General features: G+C 65.3%; 2 protein-coding genes across 3 annotated transcripts in view; one reads left to right on the top strand and one right to left on the bottom strand.

Annotated features, from left to right (window-relative positions):
• SPPL2B (signal peptide peptidase like 2B) overlaps positions 1 to 6,690 on the bottom strand; it is a 20,518-nt gene extending 13,828 nt beyond the window's left edge. For both annotated transcript variants that reach the window (XM_070491673.1, XM_070491674.1), the window contains exons 1-3: positions 6,557 to 6,690; positions 1,107 to 1,226; positions 7 to 189 (exon numbers count right to left, since the gene is read on the bottom strand). In XM_070491673.1, coding sequence (XP_070347774.1) covers positions 7 to 189; positions 1,107 to 1,226; positions 6,557 to 6,616 — 363 coding nt within the window. In that variant the 5' untranslated portion in view covers positions 6,617 to 6,690. The remainder of the gene's footprint in view (positions 1 to 6; positions 190 to 1,106; positions 1,227 to 6,556) is intronic.
• Positions 6,600 to 11,166, top strand: LSM7 (LSM7 homolog, U6 small nuclear RNA and mRNA degradation associated). The gene is made up of 4 exons (XM_044752295.2): positions 6,600 to 6,779; positions 6,865 to 6,955; positions 9,565 to 9,636; positions 10,932 to 11,166. The coding sequence occupies exons 1-4, from the start codon at positions 6,615 to 6,617 to the stop codon at positions 11,072 to 11,074; spliced, it is 471 nt and encodes a 156-aa protein (XP_044608230.2). The 5' UTR covers positions 6,600 to 6,614; the 3' UTR covers positions 11,075 to 11,166.
• Positions 11,167 to 18,905: the final 7,739 nt, after the last annotated feature.

Genomic DNA, 18,905 nt, shown 5'->3' with positions numbered 1-18,905 from the left:
CCGTACCAGCGCCTCCTTGCTGACGACCAGCAGCCCGCGCGCCCCGCTGCCCTGGGCCAGCCTCACTTTCTCGTAGAAGGTGCAGTTGCCCCGTGCCACCAGCGGGATCTGGTTGCTGAAGCCCTTGGCGGGGAGGTCGGCCGGGGAGCAGAGCACAGAGGCCGTCCAGTCCCGCAGCTGCAGGAGAGACTGAGGGAGGCGGCATTCCCGTGAGCTGCGCCGGACGCAGGGCGGATGGGGCCCCAGACCAGGTCGGCAGGGGTGCCTGCCCACGAGCAGCCCCTCAGCCCCTCTCTCTGCGGGACCGTCGGCTGGCACTACCCTCCCGGCAGCACCCCGCCAGGCTCAGCCTCCTCGGCAGGGCGGGGGCGAGCAGGGCTGCACACACGCACGTGTGAGCACACACACGTCCACACACACCCACACACACAGGTGCACACTCATGCACAAGCATGTACATACCCACACGCACACTCATATACACACCCCAGCATGAGGCCGACAGGAGGGGCTGCAGCGGCATGCGCTCAGAGCTCCCAGGGGACCCTCCCTGGTGTCCTGACCCCGTCTCCAGCATCCACGGCAACGGGTCAGCAGGGGTGCGTGGACAGGGGCCTCCCCGTCACAGTGAGAACCACTCTCAGCCCCTGAGCCCCAGGGCCCCCTGGGTGGACAAGGGAGGCCAGCGCCGGGAGCAGCAGCCGGGCTGCACCTGGGGGGGCTGGGTGTCCCACCCCTTGGCCTGCCAGCCCTCTGCTGTCACCCCCTCAGGACCGCTCTGCCAGCAGCCCCAGTGCAGCATGCGGGGTCCTGATGAGTGTCCCACCAGGGCTGTCCCTCGACAGGGTTCCAGACATTTTTCATTTATGACCAAAGAAACCGAGGCCTGGTGGGGCTGTGGGGCTTCTCTGGGGACGCCCCAGACTCCAGCGGCCCCCCTGGTTTCCCTGCTGAGGTCCCTCTCCATCCTGCGGCCGGCTCTGCAAGATGAGTCTCCCAGAGGGCCCTCGGGGCCCCGGGGAGAGGAGTGGAGGGATGGCGGCGAGCAAGACAGAGGCCCTGAGTTGGGAGGGCGCCCCGAGCGGAGGGCCCCCACCAGTACTCACCGCCTTGCTGAGGTCGTGTGGCAGGTGGGCCCACTGCGGGTTGTAGAGGATGCAGTAATCTCTGCCCCTGGGGCCCCCGGCCTCGGAGACCACGTGCACCATGCCGTACTCACAGGCTGCCTGTGGGGACAGGCAGGGTCAGAGCCCCATGCTGGGGCAGGACAATCCAGCAGGAACAGAGTCCCAGCCAAACGAGGACGCCTCTCCGAGGGGTCACCTGTGTCCCCGACCAGGCTGGGGCTGGCGTCCTCCCTCCGACAGTACAGCCAGGGTACGATCGTACACGTCTTATGGCGGGGAAAGCGAGAGAGGACAGCGAGGACACAGACAGGCCTCCCCAGGGAGACCCGGTGTTGACCGTGGCTGTGTCAGGTCCCCTCCTGGTCCCGTGGCTCCTATGGCAGTGGTGGCACCACCTCATGGGGCCCTCCAGGGATGGATGGGGCAGGGGAGAACGAAAGCCCCACGGCTCTGTCCTGAGGCCGGGAGGGAACACGGTGAGTCAGCAGACCCGTCCCCAGGCCCCGGGCGGGGGCTCGTGGCTGGGACCACGGGACAAGGCAGGAGGCTGGGAGGAGCTTCTGGGACCCCAGCAAGCTCAGGGATCGTCCTTGACCCGAAGCTCCTGGGAAAACTGCCTATTTGCCACTGACAGGTGACCCAGCTGGCTCTGGGCAAAGCTTGGCCCCCTTGGGCCAGTGCCTCACTTTCCAGGAGGACAGGCGAGCCCAGGTCACGCGACCAGCCCCCGCCGGGGCACAGGCCAGTGGGCCTGCCCAGGTCAGCGTCCCCTAACTGCCCCCACCCAGAGGCACGGCAGGAAGGGGCCGGGATACTCTGGGGTGGGCTGGGGCTGTGCATCTGTGCCCGGCGGGTAGAGTCTGCAACGGACAGGAGGCGTGCGGACACCAGCAGGGCACAGACAGCTGCCCTGGTTCCTCTGCCCCGCCAGACCCCGAGCACACAGAGCTTGGCTGCCCACGCAGCCCCGCTGCCCAGCCCACTCTGCCCAGGAGGAGGAACAGGAGCGGGTGGCTGGCTGCAAGGTCCTCCTTCTGTGTCCTACAGGCAGCAGGCTGCTCACGGACGGCTGCACGGAGAGTACCAGGAGGACAAGCAAGCTTGGACATGGAGCAAGGATGTGGGCAGCGGGCTGACCACACAGGACGGGGCAGGCCGGGGCACACCGGCCATCAGGGCCCTTGCTCTGCATCTGAATTCAAAGTCAGGCAGAGGAGCAGGCTGCAGAATCCCCGAGACATGGGACACCTCCCTCAAGGGCAGTGGGGTGGCCGGGGGCCTGGGGTGGAAGGGGCTGCCTCTCGTCTTTTCCATTTCACACCAGAACAGCCTTCTTTACGTGAAAGACCGTTAACGTCACACGAAAGCATCGCCGCCACCTGCTCGTCAGCGCCTGCCTGGACCCTGCAGCTGCCCGGCTGAATCGAGCGCAGGTGACGCTCCCCCCTCCCGGCAGAATCGAGCGCAGGCGACGCTCTCTCCTCTTCCTCACACATGCTCGGGCTCGGCTCCGGCCTGCGGCCCAGAGAGCCCCCTACGAGGACGGCCCCTGTGTCTCTGGAGGATTTCACCACGAGCAAGTCTCACAGCGTCGGGGCGCCAAGCACGCTCGCCCCGAGTCTGGTAGCTCCCGAGGCCTGGGGGGCCTGCCAGGGCGGGGGGGAGGGGCAGTCCCCAGGAGAGAAGACTTGTGCTAGGACCCAGGGGGCCAGTGTGCCACATGTCACACCCACGGGCCCTGGGCCCTCCCCACCGCGGGGCTTCTTGGGGCTCCTGGGGCCTCTCTGGACCCGACTCGCGCTCCGCACACTTGGGCTCCTGGGGCACATGCTCCCCTCGGGCTGTAAACACCTCGACGCAGACACGCAACGCACGCTCCTTGGTCTCCCCCAAGGACCTGCCATGGACACAAACAGGTGGCCACAGCCGCCCGCCTGACAATAGACGCCCGACCGGAACAGACACCAGCTGGCACCACGGGACACACGCCATGCCAAGTTGGAGCCGGGGTGGGGGGCTCTGATTTGGCCGAGGGTCCTGATGGACTGGGGTCCCCAACATCAGGCCTGGGGCACAGATTGGCTCTCAGATGGCCAGAAGCACAGTGAGGCCCCAGCCCGCACGGGAGCGTGTCCTTGACGGCCCTGGGCACCCGGCGGTCGTGGCGTGGAGAGAAGCCCAGGGCGCCGCGACCCGGGCCTGGAGGCCGACACGAGGTGCCAGCGCAGGTCCGGGCCACCACTGCTCCGACGGGCACGTCAGCTCTGGCGCTTTGGTTCGTTGTTGTGAGTGAGGTGCTGACACTGCTGGGCGTGTTCAGTGAAGCAGGCTTACAGCTCAAAGAAGCAGGGACACGGGGCCACTGTCACCAGCACTCGTGGGAGGAACGCAGGGGCGCTGCCTGAGGCCGACTGGCATCTCACTGTCCCTCCACCTGCCCTGACCTCAGCCAACCTCCATGCACCTCACCTGTCACCTTGTTAGGAGCTCCCTCTTCCAGGTCCTCCCCACCAGGCTGTCCCCCAAGGGCGCCCCTCAAGCTGGCTCTAAGTACCGCGTCTGGCTGCACGCCCCTCCTTTCCTTCCAATGGGTCCTCCTATGCTCAGACCCCCTGGCCACTCACCCCGGGGCCACTGGGGAGAGTGTATGGTCCCTCAACCCCCAGGCCTTATCCGGCCCCCCTTCTGTGTTTGTAAATAAAGTTTTATTGGAACCTGGCTGCCCGGTTCCCAGATGGAGGGCCCACAGCTGTTCTCAGTACAACTGCAGAGCGGAGCACTTGCCACGGAGCCCATGTGGCCCGTGAAGCCAAATACACTCCCCTGTGGCCCTTCACAGAAAATGTAGGCTGACCCCCATTCTGTGGGATCCGACGGGGTGGGAAGCGTCATCTGCATAAAACGAAAACTGACAGAAACTGTTTCTTTTTAAAAAGGTCATTTAAAGCACAAAAGCCTACTATGGGATTTCCCTCCCCGCGATCTGCACAACTGGCTGTCGGTTCAGAAATAAATCTGTGCTGACATCAAACGCCAGGGAGGGCCCGGTTTCGCTTTGAATCCGGTTTCCCCGCCAGCGGAGTCAGAGGAACTGGGGGCACCTCTTCAAAGGGACCCCACGCTGTGAGCGCCCCATGGGCTAGAAGGGCCGGCCCGGCGCGGAGAACCAGAATAGCACAGACTGCAAGGACACACCGCCCTCCGACGCGGCAGTCATGGAGCAGGCTGAGTGAGGACCGTGTGGGCAAACCAGGCTTCGGGATGACCGAGAGCACTCACGTCAGGGGCTGTGAGAGGCGCTAACGGGTCCAGGTGGGAGCGGTCTTCCTTCTAAGAAGACTCGGTGAGCTCGAGGAGAGGGTGGAAAAGTAAGGCCCCAGGGAGCTTGGAAACAGATGCGCAGGTGGAGGAAAGTGATGGGGAGATGGGAAGGGGGGCGCCGAGGGCAGGGACACGTGCGGGGGTGGGGGGCACGTGGAGGGGGCAGGTAGAGGAGGGCAGGGCGCGCACTGACGTGAGTTCAGATCTGCCAAGTAACAGCCTCCCCTCGGCCTTTGTGTACGCGCCGGAGGAAGTGGGTCTCTTTGGGGAGGTCAAGTCCTTCACCCAGGGTCACAAAATGCTGGCAAGTGAGTTCAGGGCTGTCAGCAAGCAGCATTCTGCCCAGTGGCGAGCTGGTCTTATCTCGGGCACCACGAAGAGCCACCCCCTCCCACCACCACCCAGGGTGCCGTCCTGTCTCAGGGCGCGTAGACCAGGGCTCTGTTCCGGGAAAAGCAGCCCCGACTGCTCGCCTCACTCTCTCCCATACGTGCCTTGGCTCCCCGCGCGCAGGACAAAGTTCAGAACCCTCAGCCTGCTCGGGATGAAGTCCAAACGGCCCGGCACCGTGAGCCTCCCACCAGCTGGGTCTGACCTGCCCAGCCCAGGGAGGCCACAGGCCAAGGTGTAAGCACCGTACCGCCCTCCACACCAGCACCGTGGACCCCTCAACGTCCCCAAATAAATCACCGGCCCTCGCGCCTCTGGGCCAGCTCAGGCCACTCCCAACACCTGCCACACTCTCCCTCTGCCTTCACAACCCGGCAAACTCCTACACATCCTTCAGAACACCCCTCGGCCCCTAGTGCTTCTGAAAAGCCTTTGCAGGCAAATCGAGTGAATCTCCCCGTGGTGTTCCCACGATCCTTCATCCGTCGCTTGCTCTGTCCTCGATCAAAACGTCTCGAGAACTTAAAGTCCATGCCGTCAAATTGCTCAGACGGGTGAGGAAGATGAGTGAACACGGGCAGGGAAAGGACACGGGGGCTAGTGAAGCAGCTGGGGAGGGGGCGTCCCAGAGAGCTTCCAGGGGGGACGGACAGGGAAGCTGAGACCAGAAGGGAATTCCAGGCAAACAGAGATGACCAGAGAGCAGAGCAACTTCAACAAACTAGAGCCGGGAAGGGAGGACCACAGAAGCCTCCCAAGTGCTCCAGGAAGCTGCTGGAAGGCTCTCGCCTGGATGCACCGAGAGCTGACACACTTTGAGAGAGATCACTCCTGCCGTGTCAAAAACGGACTGGGGACGTGGGGAACAAAGGCGGCCACAGGAGCTATGGCAGAGGCGGCGGTGAACTGGGGTAACCGGGTCAAGGTTAATGGCCTCATTGGTAGGGCTGTTGGGACAACATTCCCTGAGCTTCCAAACCCAGGAGAGAGGGAGGATTTGCAAACCAAAGATGTGCTCACGACAACGTGCATCGGCCATCTCGTGGGCAGTCCCCCACTGGCCCCGGAGACCTCGAGTCAAGTGACAAAGTAGCAGCGCGCGGCACGCTCATCACCCCATGCGTCATGTCGCCGAGTCCACGCTGTACTCTTGGGGACAAGCGACGGACGCCCAAGGCAGGAGACTTCCCTGCCCAAGGTCAAGGAGCAAAAGACGGGGCGCCGATTCGACCCCACTCCAGGGCTGGGCTCCTGGACGCTCCCCGGCGCTGCCAGGCACCGGGCGCCGCGCTGGGCAGCTTACCGCAATCCCGGTGGTGGTGGAGGGAGCGCTAGCATCGCGAATAAGGGGAAACTGAGGCTCACGGAGGGGCCGCCCCCTGGCTGAGGCCACAGAGCCAGTCGGGGGGGGCGGCGTCCCCGGCGTCAGATGGAGACGCCGGGACGGACCAGCAGGACCCGGGGGACGGGAGGGGGTCCCCCAACTCCAGCCCCGGGGGAAGCGAGTGACGCTGCGGCCGCGGGGAATCCCGAGGCGGGGAGGGGGGACGGGCCCGCAAGGTCACGGCCGGGCTGCGAGCCCGCCGGCCGCCCGCGCGGGGGGCGCGGAGGCCGAGGCTGACCCCAGGCCGGGCCGGGGGGGGCCGTGTGCGGGGCCGGGGGCCGAGGGGCCGGGGCGCTGCCGCCGGCGGGACCGGCGGGGCCGGCGCAGCCCTCACCTGGGCCGCGAGGAGCAGGAAGGCCGCCGCGAGCCGCGCCAGCGCCGCCGCCGCCGCCATGTCGGCCGGTCCCCGCCGCAGGCGTCGGCAGATGTTTCCCAGCAACGCCCCGCCGCGCCCCGCCGCGCCTGCGCCGTGTGTGCGCCGCGCCTGCGCGCGGGGGCGGGGTCAAAGGGCGCGGCGGCGGCGCCTGCGCAGAACGGCGCGGCGCGGCAAGATGGCGGTGAGCTCGCGGCGGTGCGGCTGGGGCGGGAGGCTCGGGGCCCGGCCGCGCACTGTCCGCCTCACGCGCTCTGCTTTCCTCGCAGGACAAAGAGAAGAAGAAGAAGGAGAGCATCTTGGACCTGTCCAAGTACATCGACAAGACGATCCGGGTGAAGTTCCAGGGGGGCCGCGAAGGTGAGACCCGCCGCCCGCCCCCCTAACAGTTTAGGATAAGTAAGGAGCGGCGATCGCGACCCCTGCAGCTGGGCTCCGCTTGGGCGCTTTGCTCGGATGCCTAGTGCAGGGCTCCTAATAGACCGCCTAATAAGCAGGCTGTGAAGTAGGAACTGTTAGGTTCGTTCCGCAGGTGGGGAAACTGAGGCACGGAAAGGGGTCCAGACTTAACCCAGAGCCACAGTGGCGCAGCCGGGGCTGGGATCCACGGCTTTGCCTCCCCTGCGGCCCTGTCTGTCCAGCTCCCGCCCCGGCGGCAGCCCCAGCTCCTCGCCGAGACCCCCACCCCAGGGTTCCCCAAGCTGGGCGCTGTGGACATGGGGCCGCGTCATTCTCTCTGGGGGGCTGTCCTGGGCGCTGTGGACGTGGGGCCGGGTCACTCGTGTGTGGGGGGGGGCGTCCTGGGCACTGCGGGGTGTTGAACAGCATCCCTGGCCCCCACCCACTCGATGCCTGGAGCTCCCCAGTGTGACAACCACAGGTGTCCCCAGACATCACCTGATGTCCCCTGGGAGGCCGCATTGCCCCAGTTGAGAATCACGGCCCTGCGGTCAGTCTCCGCCTGCCGGCCAGAGGGACTTGTTACAGACACGTGGGGTCACCTTCTTTCCCATTGTCGCAGGGTAAAGGACCCACCTTTTCTTCCTCTGAGTAAGGTGGGGAGCTCTCGCCGCCCCGGGGCTGTGAAGCTCCTGTTACCTCTGGAGTGCTCTCACCAGGTCAGCTTGTTCCCGGCTGACCCCAGAGTCGCTTCCCTGCCCTCAGCTCAGGACACCTGCTCCAGGAGGCTTTCCCTGATCCTCCTCCTCGCCACAGGCCCTGTGCTAGAAGTGCCCGTCACAGCTTTCCGCTTGATGCCCGTTAACACGATGCTTAGCTCGAGTCTCCTGCTGGGATCTCGGGCAGAGGGCAGGAACGGCGTGGGGTGCCGCTCCTTGGTGGGGGCCCCCTGGGTCCGAGCCCCATTTCTTCTGCTCGCTGTCAGTCTTTGGGTGGGTTGCTACCTGCCCTTAGCCTCAGTTTCCTCATTTGTCAGAGAGGCTGTGAACTCCGCCTGTCTCAGCGAGTGGCAGTGGGCATGCGAGGGTTAAAGACGTAACAGGTTTAGCGCAGTCCCTCCCCCGTCAGCATTTCATTTATTCAGCTCCCTCCTTGACCATGGGTTCCATCTCATGAGACGGTCATCCAGACCCCTCTCCCGAGGTGCAGACGATCGGCTGGCCTCAGAGTGGTCAGGACACAGTGCCTGCGGGTGTAGGGACGGTTAGAAGTGAGACCCTGCGTCTGAACGGGTGTCTGCTCAGCGGCTCGGTGCCGGCCCTGGGGCGGATGAGTGAGAGGCGGCTCCTGCTGGTCAGGGCGCTTGTGTTACTTTTATACGCTGTGGGGTCAATTATCACCAATTCAGCAGCTTGAACACTCAAACTTCTTGTCTCCCCGTGTCTGCCGGCTGGGAGGCCTCGTGCCTCAGCCTCGAGGGCTCCTACGAGGTTGTGATAAAGGAGCGTCTCTTGGGGCCTGAATCAGGCACAGAGGCCTCCTCCAAGCCGCTGGTTGTTGGCAGAATTTGGTTCCTTGTGGTCGTTGGACTGGGGCCCCCGTTTCCTGGCTCGTGTTGGCCAGGGACACTCGGCTCCTAGAGGCCGCCCCCCACCCCCTGCCACATGGCTGTCCGCAGCATGGCTCCTTCAAGGCCAGCAGGAAAACCTCTCTTGTTCTTCAAATCTCTCTTTTCGGAAAGTGCTCATTCTTTTCACGGTTCACCTGATTCGGTCAGGCCCACCCAGCGTAGACTTCCTTAACACTAACTGAAGGTTGACTGATGGGGGTCCTGAATTACGGCTGCAAAGTCTTCTGTCTTTGTCATAACCTAATGACAGAGTGACACCCCATCAGATTCCCAGGTCCCATCCCACAGTCAAGGGGATGGGGTGACAGGCCTGTTCACTGGGGCCGGGGAACGTGGCTCTGGCCTGGACTCCTGGCTGCCCACTGCAGTGCCCGTGTCCCTTGAGGAGGAGGGCCGACCCGCAGGTGCAGGCCCTCTGTGCCAGGGCCCCGTGCGGTGTTGCGTCTGACGCTGCCCGGAACCCTGTCAGGCCAGTGCCGTCACCGTCTTCGTTCTACAGGAGGGATGAGCAGGGACACAGGCACACAGAGCCAGGGGCTGGCAGACTTCTGTAAAAGGCCAGACGGGGGACATTCCCAGCTCTGTGGGCCAGCTGTCCCCGTCACAGTGTGGGGGCAGCCAGGGGGACCGTCCTTAACAGAGGGACACAGCGGTGCTGAACGGTGGCCGCCTGGCCCTTCGCAGAAAGCGGTGCCCACCGTGATCTGGTGGGGACGGTTTGGGGTCGGCTGGGCCTGCTCCGCTCTCGGGAGCCAGTCCCTCGCTTCCCCTCGTCCCCGGAGACGCTGCTCCCACGTCTGCCTCTTGCCAAGGGGTGGGCCCCTTGTGGGAGGGGCGCCCCTGTCCCCGAGTGCTGCCGCCTGGGCAGGGTGCACAGTCCCCCCAGCGCGACCGGGACCTCACGCCCCCGTTTCTCCTCTCTTCCCGGTGCCTCTTCAAGCCAGCGGAATCCTGAAGGGCTTTGACCCGCTGCTCAACCTCGTGCTGGACGGCACCATCGAGTACGTGAGAGGTGAGCCGGCCTTCTTCCTGCTCCGATCCCCCTCCTGAGGGACGCACGTGGCGCCTCGGGGACAGACGGAGGACGGGTGTGTTTGAGCTCCACGTCCTGGCGCGGCTCACTCACCTGGCAGCTCGGGGACTCCAGAGACGCGGTGTGTTCTGCACCTGGCATGATCAGGAGGGCGCCAGCTGCTCTGCTGCTCCTTCAGCTCCCCTCGTCCCTTGCGGTCCTCGGGTGTCACCCTGCTGCTGACAAACGGCCCTTCCGCTCGTTCCTGCCCCGGGTCCCTGCCCCACGAGTCCCAGACCGTCCGCAGCGCCCGCGGCATCAGGCTGCCCGTCAGCCGTCAGGTTCTCCAGCTCAGCCTCACGGGGCGCTCGGGACCACCGATGTCGTTGAGGCAGGAGTCACTGGTCGGAGGTTCACGCGGCCACACTGGCGTGTCCAGGACGGGCGGGGTGGACCTCTGTGGGGGAAGCATGGGCTCGGCCACTCCATGGGGCCTCTCGCTTTACCCGCAGTTTCCCCCGCCCGCGTGGGTCCACCAGAGTCCGCTGTGGCCCCCGAGCTGGGGTCCCGGCCCGGCCTCCTCGGGCGGATGATTTTCGCCGTCTGTGGAAGGACGGGGCCCTCAGGGAAGCCTCGGATGGGGCCGGGCGGCCCTGGGGCTATGGCTCCACTCTTTCGGCAGCGCCTGCCCCTGTGGGGGGCCCACTGGGCAGGGGAGCCGCACCCCCAGCTCATCCAGTGCAGCCAGGCGTGGCAGCCCTGGGCCCGTCCCCACGGCTCCGGGGCGGGGAGGGGGGTCGTTCCTCCCGCAGGATCTGAGGGCGGAGCAGCTCCAATCCATTGGGTCTCTGATTTCCCTGGGCCACCTGGTGCTCCCCGCGTCACGCAGGAACAGCACGCAGACTTTTAGTTTCTGTGATCTCAGCAGAGCTCTCGAGCTGCCTGTCACTTCCACAGTCCTTCCGTTAACAGCCCCGTGACACGGGCAAATGTTAGCCCCACAGGGTTTCCGTAGTTTTGCAGAAGCCGAGAGCCCGGATCGACGTTTGTTCCAGCTGCTCATCCCATAAGGTGTTGCGGGGCCCCTGCTGGCTCGCGTGCCAGGCCCCCAGTGAGCTCTGAGGCCCAGCGTCCCTGCTGTCCCCCGGGCTGTGTTCTCGCTGTGGCAGGGGCTCTCCCTGGGCCTCATGGTCTGTGGGTCATCTCCGTGTGTCCGCACAGCCACATGTCCCCTCCGATCGCGGTCCCCCAGGCCCCCGCGCCTGCGCCGCCTCACACCCGCGCTCTCCCCACAGACCCCGACGACCAGTACAAGCTCACAGAGGACACGCGGCCGCTGGGCCTGGTGGTGTGCAGGGGCACCTCGGTGGTGCTCATCTGCCCGCAGGACGGCATGGAGGCCATCCCCAACCCCTTCGTCCAGCAGCAGGAGGCCTAGCGGGCGGCTCACCCGCACGAACGGACTTCCCTTTTTGTATAGGTTACATTTTTCTTTTGTTAATAAAATCGCAAACTTCTGGAGCCCCAGGACCTTGCTTTCAGCCTCGGTTTTCTGGCAAAACCTGGGTCCCAAGGACTCGGTTTGGCCGGCAGGGTTTGTCGAGGGCCGCCCTGCTCTGGGCCGGGGATGGGATCTGAGCTGACCGCAGCCTTCACCGAGCCCCCAGGCGGCCGCACGCCATCTCAGCGAGCATGTCTCGGTGGCATCATCTCTGCCTCCGCTCTGTGTCTTCAGTGCCTCCATGCACGCCAGCCGGAGGGTCCCCAAACCAGGGTCTCCGGGTCACGTCCCGTTACAGCCGTGTCCTCACAGAGAACAAGAGGGAGCCTGGGTCCCCGCCGGCCCCATGGCCTCTCCTGGCTGGCCCGGCCTCCCCCGCCTCAGTCCCGCCCCGGCCGCTGAGGGCCTCTCTCCGGTCCTCTGGGCCCAGGACCCGACCCGGTCGTCCTCGTGAAAGCCCCCTGTGCCCCGTCCCCAAGGAGCAGGGCCTCTTCCTGGTCCATCCTCCAAACTCAGTGACCTTGTTAGGACTCTGTCCCCCGGGACTGTCCTGCCGAGCAGGGGCCACGTCTGTCTGAGCTGTCGCTCAGCCGGGCTGGGAGTCTGTGTGTCGTCCTGGCAGGAACTGTGGGCCAGGAGCCCGTGAGCTCACAGCCGGGCGCGGGCAGTGTGGGGTCAGGGACACACCGGCGGCCGCAGCAGGACAGGCCAGGACCACAGCCGGACGCGGGCCACGTGGGCTTGCGCGCTGCCCGACCACCTCAAAGACTGAAACCAGCCGGCCCCGGGGAGCTGGGCTCTGCTGCCGGGATCTGTCAGGGGCGCGAGGCGCGGAGCAGACCCCGCGGCTCCTCGGCCCCCGCCCGGCCCCGCCATCTGGCCCGGCCCCGCCTCCCCTGGCTCCCTCATCAGAGGCCTCATCGTGGAGGGAGGGGGCCTCGGAGCAGCTGGGCCAGCTGGGCGCTGGGCGGTGGGGGCGGCCCCCGGGGAGGCTGTGACCTAGAATCCAGGCGCCCGGCCTGCCAGCCTCCAGCCCGCGTGCCTCGCTGTTGGGCCGGTTCCCTGTGCCCATCTGACAGTTGGGGGTGGGGGCCCGGGCAGGGAGGTCACACGGTGGGGGACTCGGACCCCAGGCACCCAGGCTGTCCTGGCTGAGGCTGAGACCTCGGGGTCGGGGGCCAGGGGCTTCGACCCCAGAGTGGGGCTGGTTAGACCTCATTAGAGCCCCAGGGGCAGCTGGGGCCAGGACAGAAGAACGCCCACTCTCCCAGCCGCCGGCTTCTCCCGCAGACAGCAGGCTCGTCCCTGGTTCCTTCCTGACCCCTCACAGCAGCCCCCCAGGGTCCAGGCTGCTCTCCGCCCACCCCTCACCTCCCAGCAAGCTGACGAGGGCGAAAGCTGCCCTCCGCAGCCCCAAAGTTCAAATCCCCTCCCACCACTTGCTGTGTGGCTGAGAGCAGGTGTCCCAACCTCTCTGAAGGCCATTTCCTTCTCTCTTAAGTTCAAGAAAAGGCATCGCGCATCCACTCAGCGGCCAGCACTGGGCCACAGCTGTGTGGGGAGCCGGTCAGGAGCGTAAGGCTTTGCGTCCAAGCCTGAGGATGAGAACAGAAGGCCATGGCGCCAGAGAGGGAGAGCCTGACCTCCTGGGGGCTCAGGCGGAAGAACTCAGAAAGGAAGGTCCATGAGCCTGCTCACTGGACCCCCCAGAGAGTCACTCTGACCTCGTCTGTAAGGGACCGGCAGTCTCCTCTGGACTCGGGGCACCTGATTCGATGATACAAGTGTGGCAGGAGTGACGTTGTGGGGCTTCAGCACCTGGTGGGCAGACAGGCTTGCGGACCCCCTTGTCCCCTTGGCATGCGCCCTCAGCCGCCCTGAGGGCAGGAGCTCCGAGGCCTCTCGGCTGACAGCCGGCGCCCACCACCTGCACGCTCACGAGGATCCCGGGACCTCCAGCCCGGCCGCCCCGACAAGTGTCGACGGCAGGGGCCCCCCAGGATCGTGAGAGATCGAGTGCTTTGTGCCACTGCGCTGGGGGATGTTTGTCACGCGATGACGGGTCCCCGAGACGTGCCGGCAGACGCCCATGCCAAACGGCAGGGTGTCGCACAAGCTCGCACACGGGCGCGTGGCGCCATCCCGCTGGTTCCAGATAACGGTCTTCAGAAAGGGGTCACGCTTCTGTACTCTGCAGCGTCCGGAGAAAGATCTGGAAGGAGCCGTGCTGACCCGGGATTGCAGATAGTGATCGGAGCGGGGTGGCTGCCTGCTCTTAACGCTTTAATATTTCACCAGGAGGAATTTAATATTTCATACTCTACGCTCAACGTTACATTGAAATTTTAATATTTTAGCAGGAGTCCGAGGAGGAGGCCAGAGACAGGGAGACGCAGAGCGTGATTGACAGAGACGAGGGGCGCAGGGAGAGAAACAAGGACACGGCCAGGTGGCCAGTGACACTGGATCCGGCCACCCGCCCCCCTGGCCCCGGATAAACAGTATAAAGGCCCGGCCACCCGGCCCTGCCGCCACCATGCTGTGGGGCGGCCGCCCGCTGAGCCTGGCGCGCGTCCCGCCCTTCCAGCGGTCCCACATGGCCCGCGCAGGAGCGCCGGGGGGGCTGCGGCCCTCGGCCAGGGGCCGGCCCTGCTCCACATGCCCGCGGTCACCACGGTGCACGGCTTCCGAGTGTTGGCGGCCGGGGCCCCGCTCTGGGAGTCGGCACCAGGGGCCCCCGGCCAGCAGGGAGAGAGGCCCCGGCTCGAGGCCAGACCAGCCCGAGATTCCGAGGATGCCACCCCCCGCCCCCGGAGGTGGCCCGGATCTTGAGGATGCTGATGGTCAGCCTGCCTTTCCCCCAGCCTAGCTGCCTTGCCCCCAAAGCAGGTTGGGTGACAGGATGAGCTGACCCACACCTTCTGGTTCACTGCCCTCCCCCAAGCCCTTTCACAATCTCCCTTCACAGATGAGGAAGCTGAGGCCCAGAGAGGTTGAGCAACTTTCTTAGGGTCACACAGCCAGGATTCTGACCCAGGTGGCCGGTTCCCTCCAGCAGTGTCTGCCCCCCCCCTTCCTGTGCCCCAAGGCCCCTGCAGGCTAACTGCCCCTGTCTCGTGGGTGCAGAAACAGACCCAAAGCTAGATGGGGGGGGCATGGGTGTTGGGGGGGGCAGAGAAGGGAAGGAGCCCCCGGCCCAGAGCCGGGAGGGAGCAGGTCCCTCCTTCACGCCGCGGGTCCATCCTGCCAACAGCCAAGGGGAGACCCCACCACAGCCCCGGGGCACCAGTGGCAGGAGCCAACGGTGCCGAGAGGCGGGGTGCCCTCGGCCGCAGAGCCCCAGAGCCCCCCACAGGGCCCGCGCCTGTCACCGTCTGTGTCGGGGTCCTGGGTCCCTGTCAGTGAAGTGGGTGCGGCGTCCAGTTCTGCCGGGACCTGGACTCGGACGCGGCTGTAGAATGAGGGGGCTCTGGGAACAGGGAAGCTTTGCGTGTGCGGCTGGATCTGGGGCGGGGGGCGCCCGGGGGGTCTCCCGCTTCCCGCGGCTCTAAGCCCGCCCGGAGCCCCACCGCCCGCAGGACGAGGGCCCCCCGCCCATTAGACCCGGAGCTTCCGGGGGGGTGGGGGGCTCTGACGCTCAGTGAGACCCAGGTCCCACCTCCACTCGGGACCCAGGTCAGCTCCCGGGGTCCCCGTGCCCCACACACCACATGCCAGCAGGGGTCAGGACGCGCCCAGAGATGACGGCCGAGGCACACGACAGCATGGCTGCACGCAGGGGATGGGGCCTGGCCATCCGGGGGCAGATGGAGCCCGGGCTCGCGGCCACGCCCTCGGCCCACCCGGTCCTCCCCTTCTGGGGCCCTGTCTCCCCACAGCACCAGACCCACACCCCCTTGGGTGTCGGAGAGGCACCCCAAGGTAACGGGCCCCAAACTGACACTCTGCCGGCCGCCTGCTGCCCCCGGCTCTCCCCAGCCAGGGACCCACCCCACGGTTCCCCACCTGCTCAGGCCCAAACCTCGGGGTCACCCTTGACCCTCCGCTCTTTTTCTCGCCCTGCACATCCCATCCGTCAGCAAGTGCTGACACCCCCACCTTCAGAATTTATCCTGCAGCTTTTAAAGGACAAATGACGCCAAACCAAACTGAGAAGTGAGAGGTGTGGGGAACGCTCCCCAGCTGGTAGGAGGCCAGCGTCACCGAAACCTGTCGGAGACGTTCCAGGAACAGAAAACCACAGACCAACATCCCTCGTGAACACAGACGCGAGAATCCGTAAGGAAACACCAGCAGCCTGGGGCCAGCCGTCTACACAAACCTCGTACATCCCGACCGCCCAGCGGGGTCTCTGCCAGGAATGCAAGGCTGGTTTAACACCGGAAAATCCCTGGGTGGGGGTCACCCCACTGGCCCAGTAAAGGAGAAAAAACGCACGATCGCGTCGTGGCCACGGGAGAGGCGTCTGACCAAAGGCAACAGGAACTGAGATGAAAAACCCAGCGGGGAGGACACGGGAGTGTCCTCCAAAAGCCCCAGGCAGCTTCTCTCTGAACCGTCCCAAAGGACCACTCCGCCCTTCAGCTCAGGGGCAAGGCGAGGACGCCCGCTCTCGTCACCCCGGAGACCCTAACCGGCGCCACAGGACAGGGAAACGGAACCAGCAAGAAATATTAGGGAGTTTTGCAAAGTCTTTGCTTTTTGCAAAATCAACTTGCTCCTGCAGCATCGGCTTGCTGAAGTGCCGTGACTCGCCGAGGGTCCACGCTGCGGGTCAGGCCCCCGCGTCCCGGATCATGGCGCCACCTGCCTCCTCTCGTCTCCCTGCCTCCCCTCGGGTTCCCCACAGTCCAGCGGGAAAGCAGACCCCCTCACCCCCTGCTGAAGACCCTCCAGTGTCTTCCTGTCACTTTAGAACAGAATCCGGACTCCTGGGTCCTCAAGGTCCTGCGTGACCCCACCTGTCCCCCTCTCTGCCAGGTGCTGTCCACTCCGCCCCGGCCACAGCGGCCTCCCTGCCGACCCTCCAGGGCGCTGGGCTTGCTCCCACCTCGGGGCCTTTGCACACGCTGTTCATGCTCCTGGACCACGTCTCCTCCCACACGTTCACAAACCTCACCCCTCACCTCCTCCAGGCTGTCCCTGCATGGAGGCCTGCCGGAACAGCCCCTCCCAGACCACCACGCCCCCAGGCTCACCCGCGGCACCCACTTCTATCCCCACCCGTCAGCCGCACTCATCTCACGGAGTCGGTTGTGTCTCTGCTTTCTGTCCACGTCCCCCGACTCATCCAGAAGCTCCGAGGTCGGGGGCCGCGTCGGCCTCAGTCACCCGTAACCCAGGGAAGACCCAGGAACCCCGGGGGGCATGGCGCTGGGACAGCGGACGACGGTCAGCAGAGTCCAGAAGTGACTAGATCCTTCAAGGAATACATTGCCGGGAAGGAGAGAGACAGAGACAGAGACAGAGGGAGACAGAGACAGAGAGACAGAAGGAGACAGAGGGGGACAGAGAGACAGACAGAGACAGAGAGATAGAGACAGAGACAGAGAGACACAGAGACAGAGATGGAGAGATAGAGACAGAGAGACACAGACAGAGACAGAGAGATAGAGACAGAGACAGAGACAGAGGGAAACAGAAACAGAGAGATAGAGACAGAGACAGAGAGACACAGAGAGAGACAGAGATGGATAGAGACAGAGACAGAGGGAGACAGAGACAGAGAGAGACAGAGACAGAGGGAGACAGACAGACCCCGTGCCTTGACAGAGACGTACCAACCAACTGCATCGAATGGACCCAGTTTGAATCCCGATTTGAACAAAGTATGAAAAACGTTTTACAGGACGGTGGGGGCAGCTGGGCGCTGGCTGGTGGAAGGTTCCGGAACTACTGACAACCTTTGCAGGACGAGGAGGGCGTTGCTGCGGCTGTGCTGCGTCTGCTCGTCTCGGAGGAGCGGATGCCGCCGGGCAGAGAGCGGCTCTGGCGGCCGCGGGGAGCGGAGCTGGCGCCGAGGGAGCGGCCGTCGGCCACGCGTCGGGGGCACTGGATGGTTTTCTCAGCTTTTGCTCATGTTTGAAAATTTCCGTAATAAAAAGTGAACGTGAGCGAGGGGCCCCTTTGCTCATCTCCGCGTGTACGGGGAGAGGCTTTTTTTTTTTTTTAATGGCGGATGTTCAAACTCCGCTCTGAACCCAGACCTTGCTCTGGGGGGGTGGCTAGTCAAGGGGACACTTCCCGAAGCTCCCGGCTTCTGTACCCAGAATCCTCCCACGTGGCCGCACAAAGCCAACCCTGATGCTCCCTGCCTAGAACCCTCTGTGGCTCCCAACTCCCCTTCAGGTGAAGCCTGAGCACCCCTTCCGTCTGCGCCTCATGGCCGCGCTCCTTGCGACTCTCTGAGCTCGCAGTCCCCTCGTTGCGACTCTGTTAAGTCCACGGCCGTCGAGCGGAGCCGGGCAGGGTGAGCCGCGGCCCAGGGGATGACCACAAAGGAGCCGGGAGAGAGACGCTCATGCCTCACAGGGCCCTGGAGGAGGACACGGCCGGCCGCGCAGGAGGTCCAGGCAGGTGCAGGAGGGGGCGCGGCAGGGCTGGGGCACACGCCTTTAGTGGGGTCCCCAGGCTACGGCCGAGTCGGTCAATTCCACCAAGCTTTGCGGGGCGTCCTCAGAGGGGCGCACGGAGTCCCATCGGGGCACCACCTGCTGCGACTGCCAGCTGCCGTCTGGGGCCCCCGCTGCCTTGAGGGGCCGCTGTCAGCTTAGGGCCCCAAAGGCCCCTCGGCCACACGACACGGACGCCGGGGCGGCTTAACCCTGGAACCCCTCCGGCGTCACCCTCGCCGTGCCCCCCACCAGCCTCTGTGGCCCACAGAGCTCGGCCTCGGGGGCCCGGCCCTCCTGGGACGCTTGCTCCACAGCTTGCGTTTGGGGCCCCTCCGTCGCCCCAGCCTGTGACGAGGTGCAGGGGACGCAGGATCCCATTGCGCTACACACGGTGTTGAGGAAGTGTCGGCTCAGAGAGTGAGAATAGCTGCCCGCTCATGTGTTTACCGTCCATCGGGCACTCTGGTCAGTGTTACCCGGTCTTCTAGCTACTTAGCCTCCCACAGCCGGGACGGATTCGTTATTAGTATTCCGTGTTACAGATGAGGCGACTGGGGCTCAGAGAGGTTAGGTCACCAGCTGGAGGTCACACAGCAGGGACCCAGCGCCACCCCAGGGCTCTGGATTGGGAACCCAAGGCCTCGAGTCACTCATGACCCAGCCCGATGACAGAGGGGAAGACACTCATCTGGGGCCACACCTGCCCCCACGACCCCCGCCACTGGCCACGATTGCTGATCCCACACATCTCGCTGGAGAGCCAGGGCCAGAGAACGAGGGCTTTTGATCTTAGAAATAATTACGGACACGTGCTGGCTCTCCCAGGCAGGAGGGCACAGGATGGGGACAGCCCGTGGCCCCACTGCACCCCTACCCGGAGGGCTCCCTGGGGCTGGGTGGGGGGGCCTGGCAGGTGGCCATCTCCCTGCCCCCAGCCCCTCCCGCAGCTTCCGCATCTGGAGCCGCCCTCTCCTCCCGGGGGTCCATCTCCATGGCAACGTCCCCATCACAGGTGGCCGTAACCTTGGCAACCAGGTACCGCCCCCCTCACCCCTGCCTGGGAGGCTGGAACCCCTTCCCACGCCCCCCACCCCCCACCCCCGAGGAGCATCCCGCAGGGGATGCTGGGCCCACGTCCCTCGTCCCGCTAGACG

This window comes from Equus asinus, chromosome 20 (assembly GCF_041296235.1).
Source record: "Equus asinus isolate D_3611 breed Donkey chromosome 20, EquAss-T2T_v2, whole genome shotgun sequence".
In the NCBI taxonomy this organism is placed as follows: domain Eukaryota; kingdom Metazoa; phylum Chordata; class Mammalia; order Perissodactyla; family Equidae; genus Equus; species Equus asinus.
Note: the sequence above shows the minus strand (reverse complement) of the source record. Positions and strands in the feature narration are given on the sequence as shown.

Coding starts and splice junctions, on each gene's coding strand:
- LSM7 (XM_044752295.2), top strand. CDS start 6,615: ATGTCGGCCGGTCCCCGCCGCAGGCGTCGGCAGATGTTTCCCAGCAAC. Junction 6,780..6,864: donor CGCGGCGCGGCAAGATGGCG/GTGAGCTCGCGG, acceptor CTTTCCTCGCAG/GACAAAGAGAAGAAGAAGAA. Junction 9,637..10,931: donor CACCATCGAGTACGTGAGAG/GTGAGCCGGCCT, acceptor CTCTCCCCACAG/ACCCCGACGACCAGTACAAG.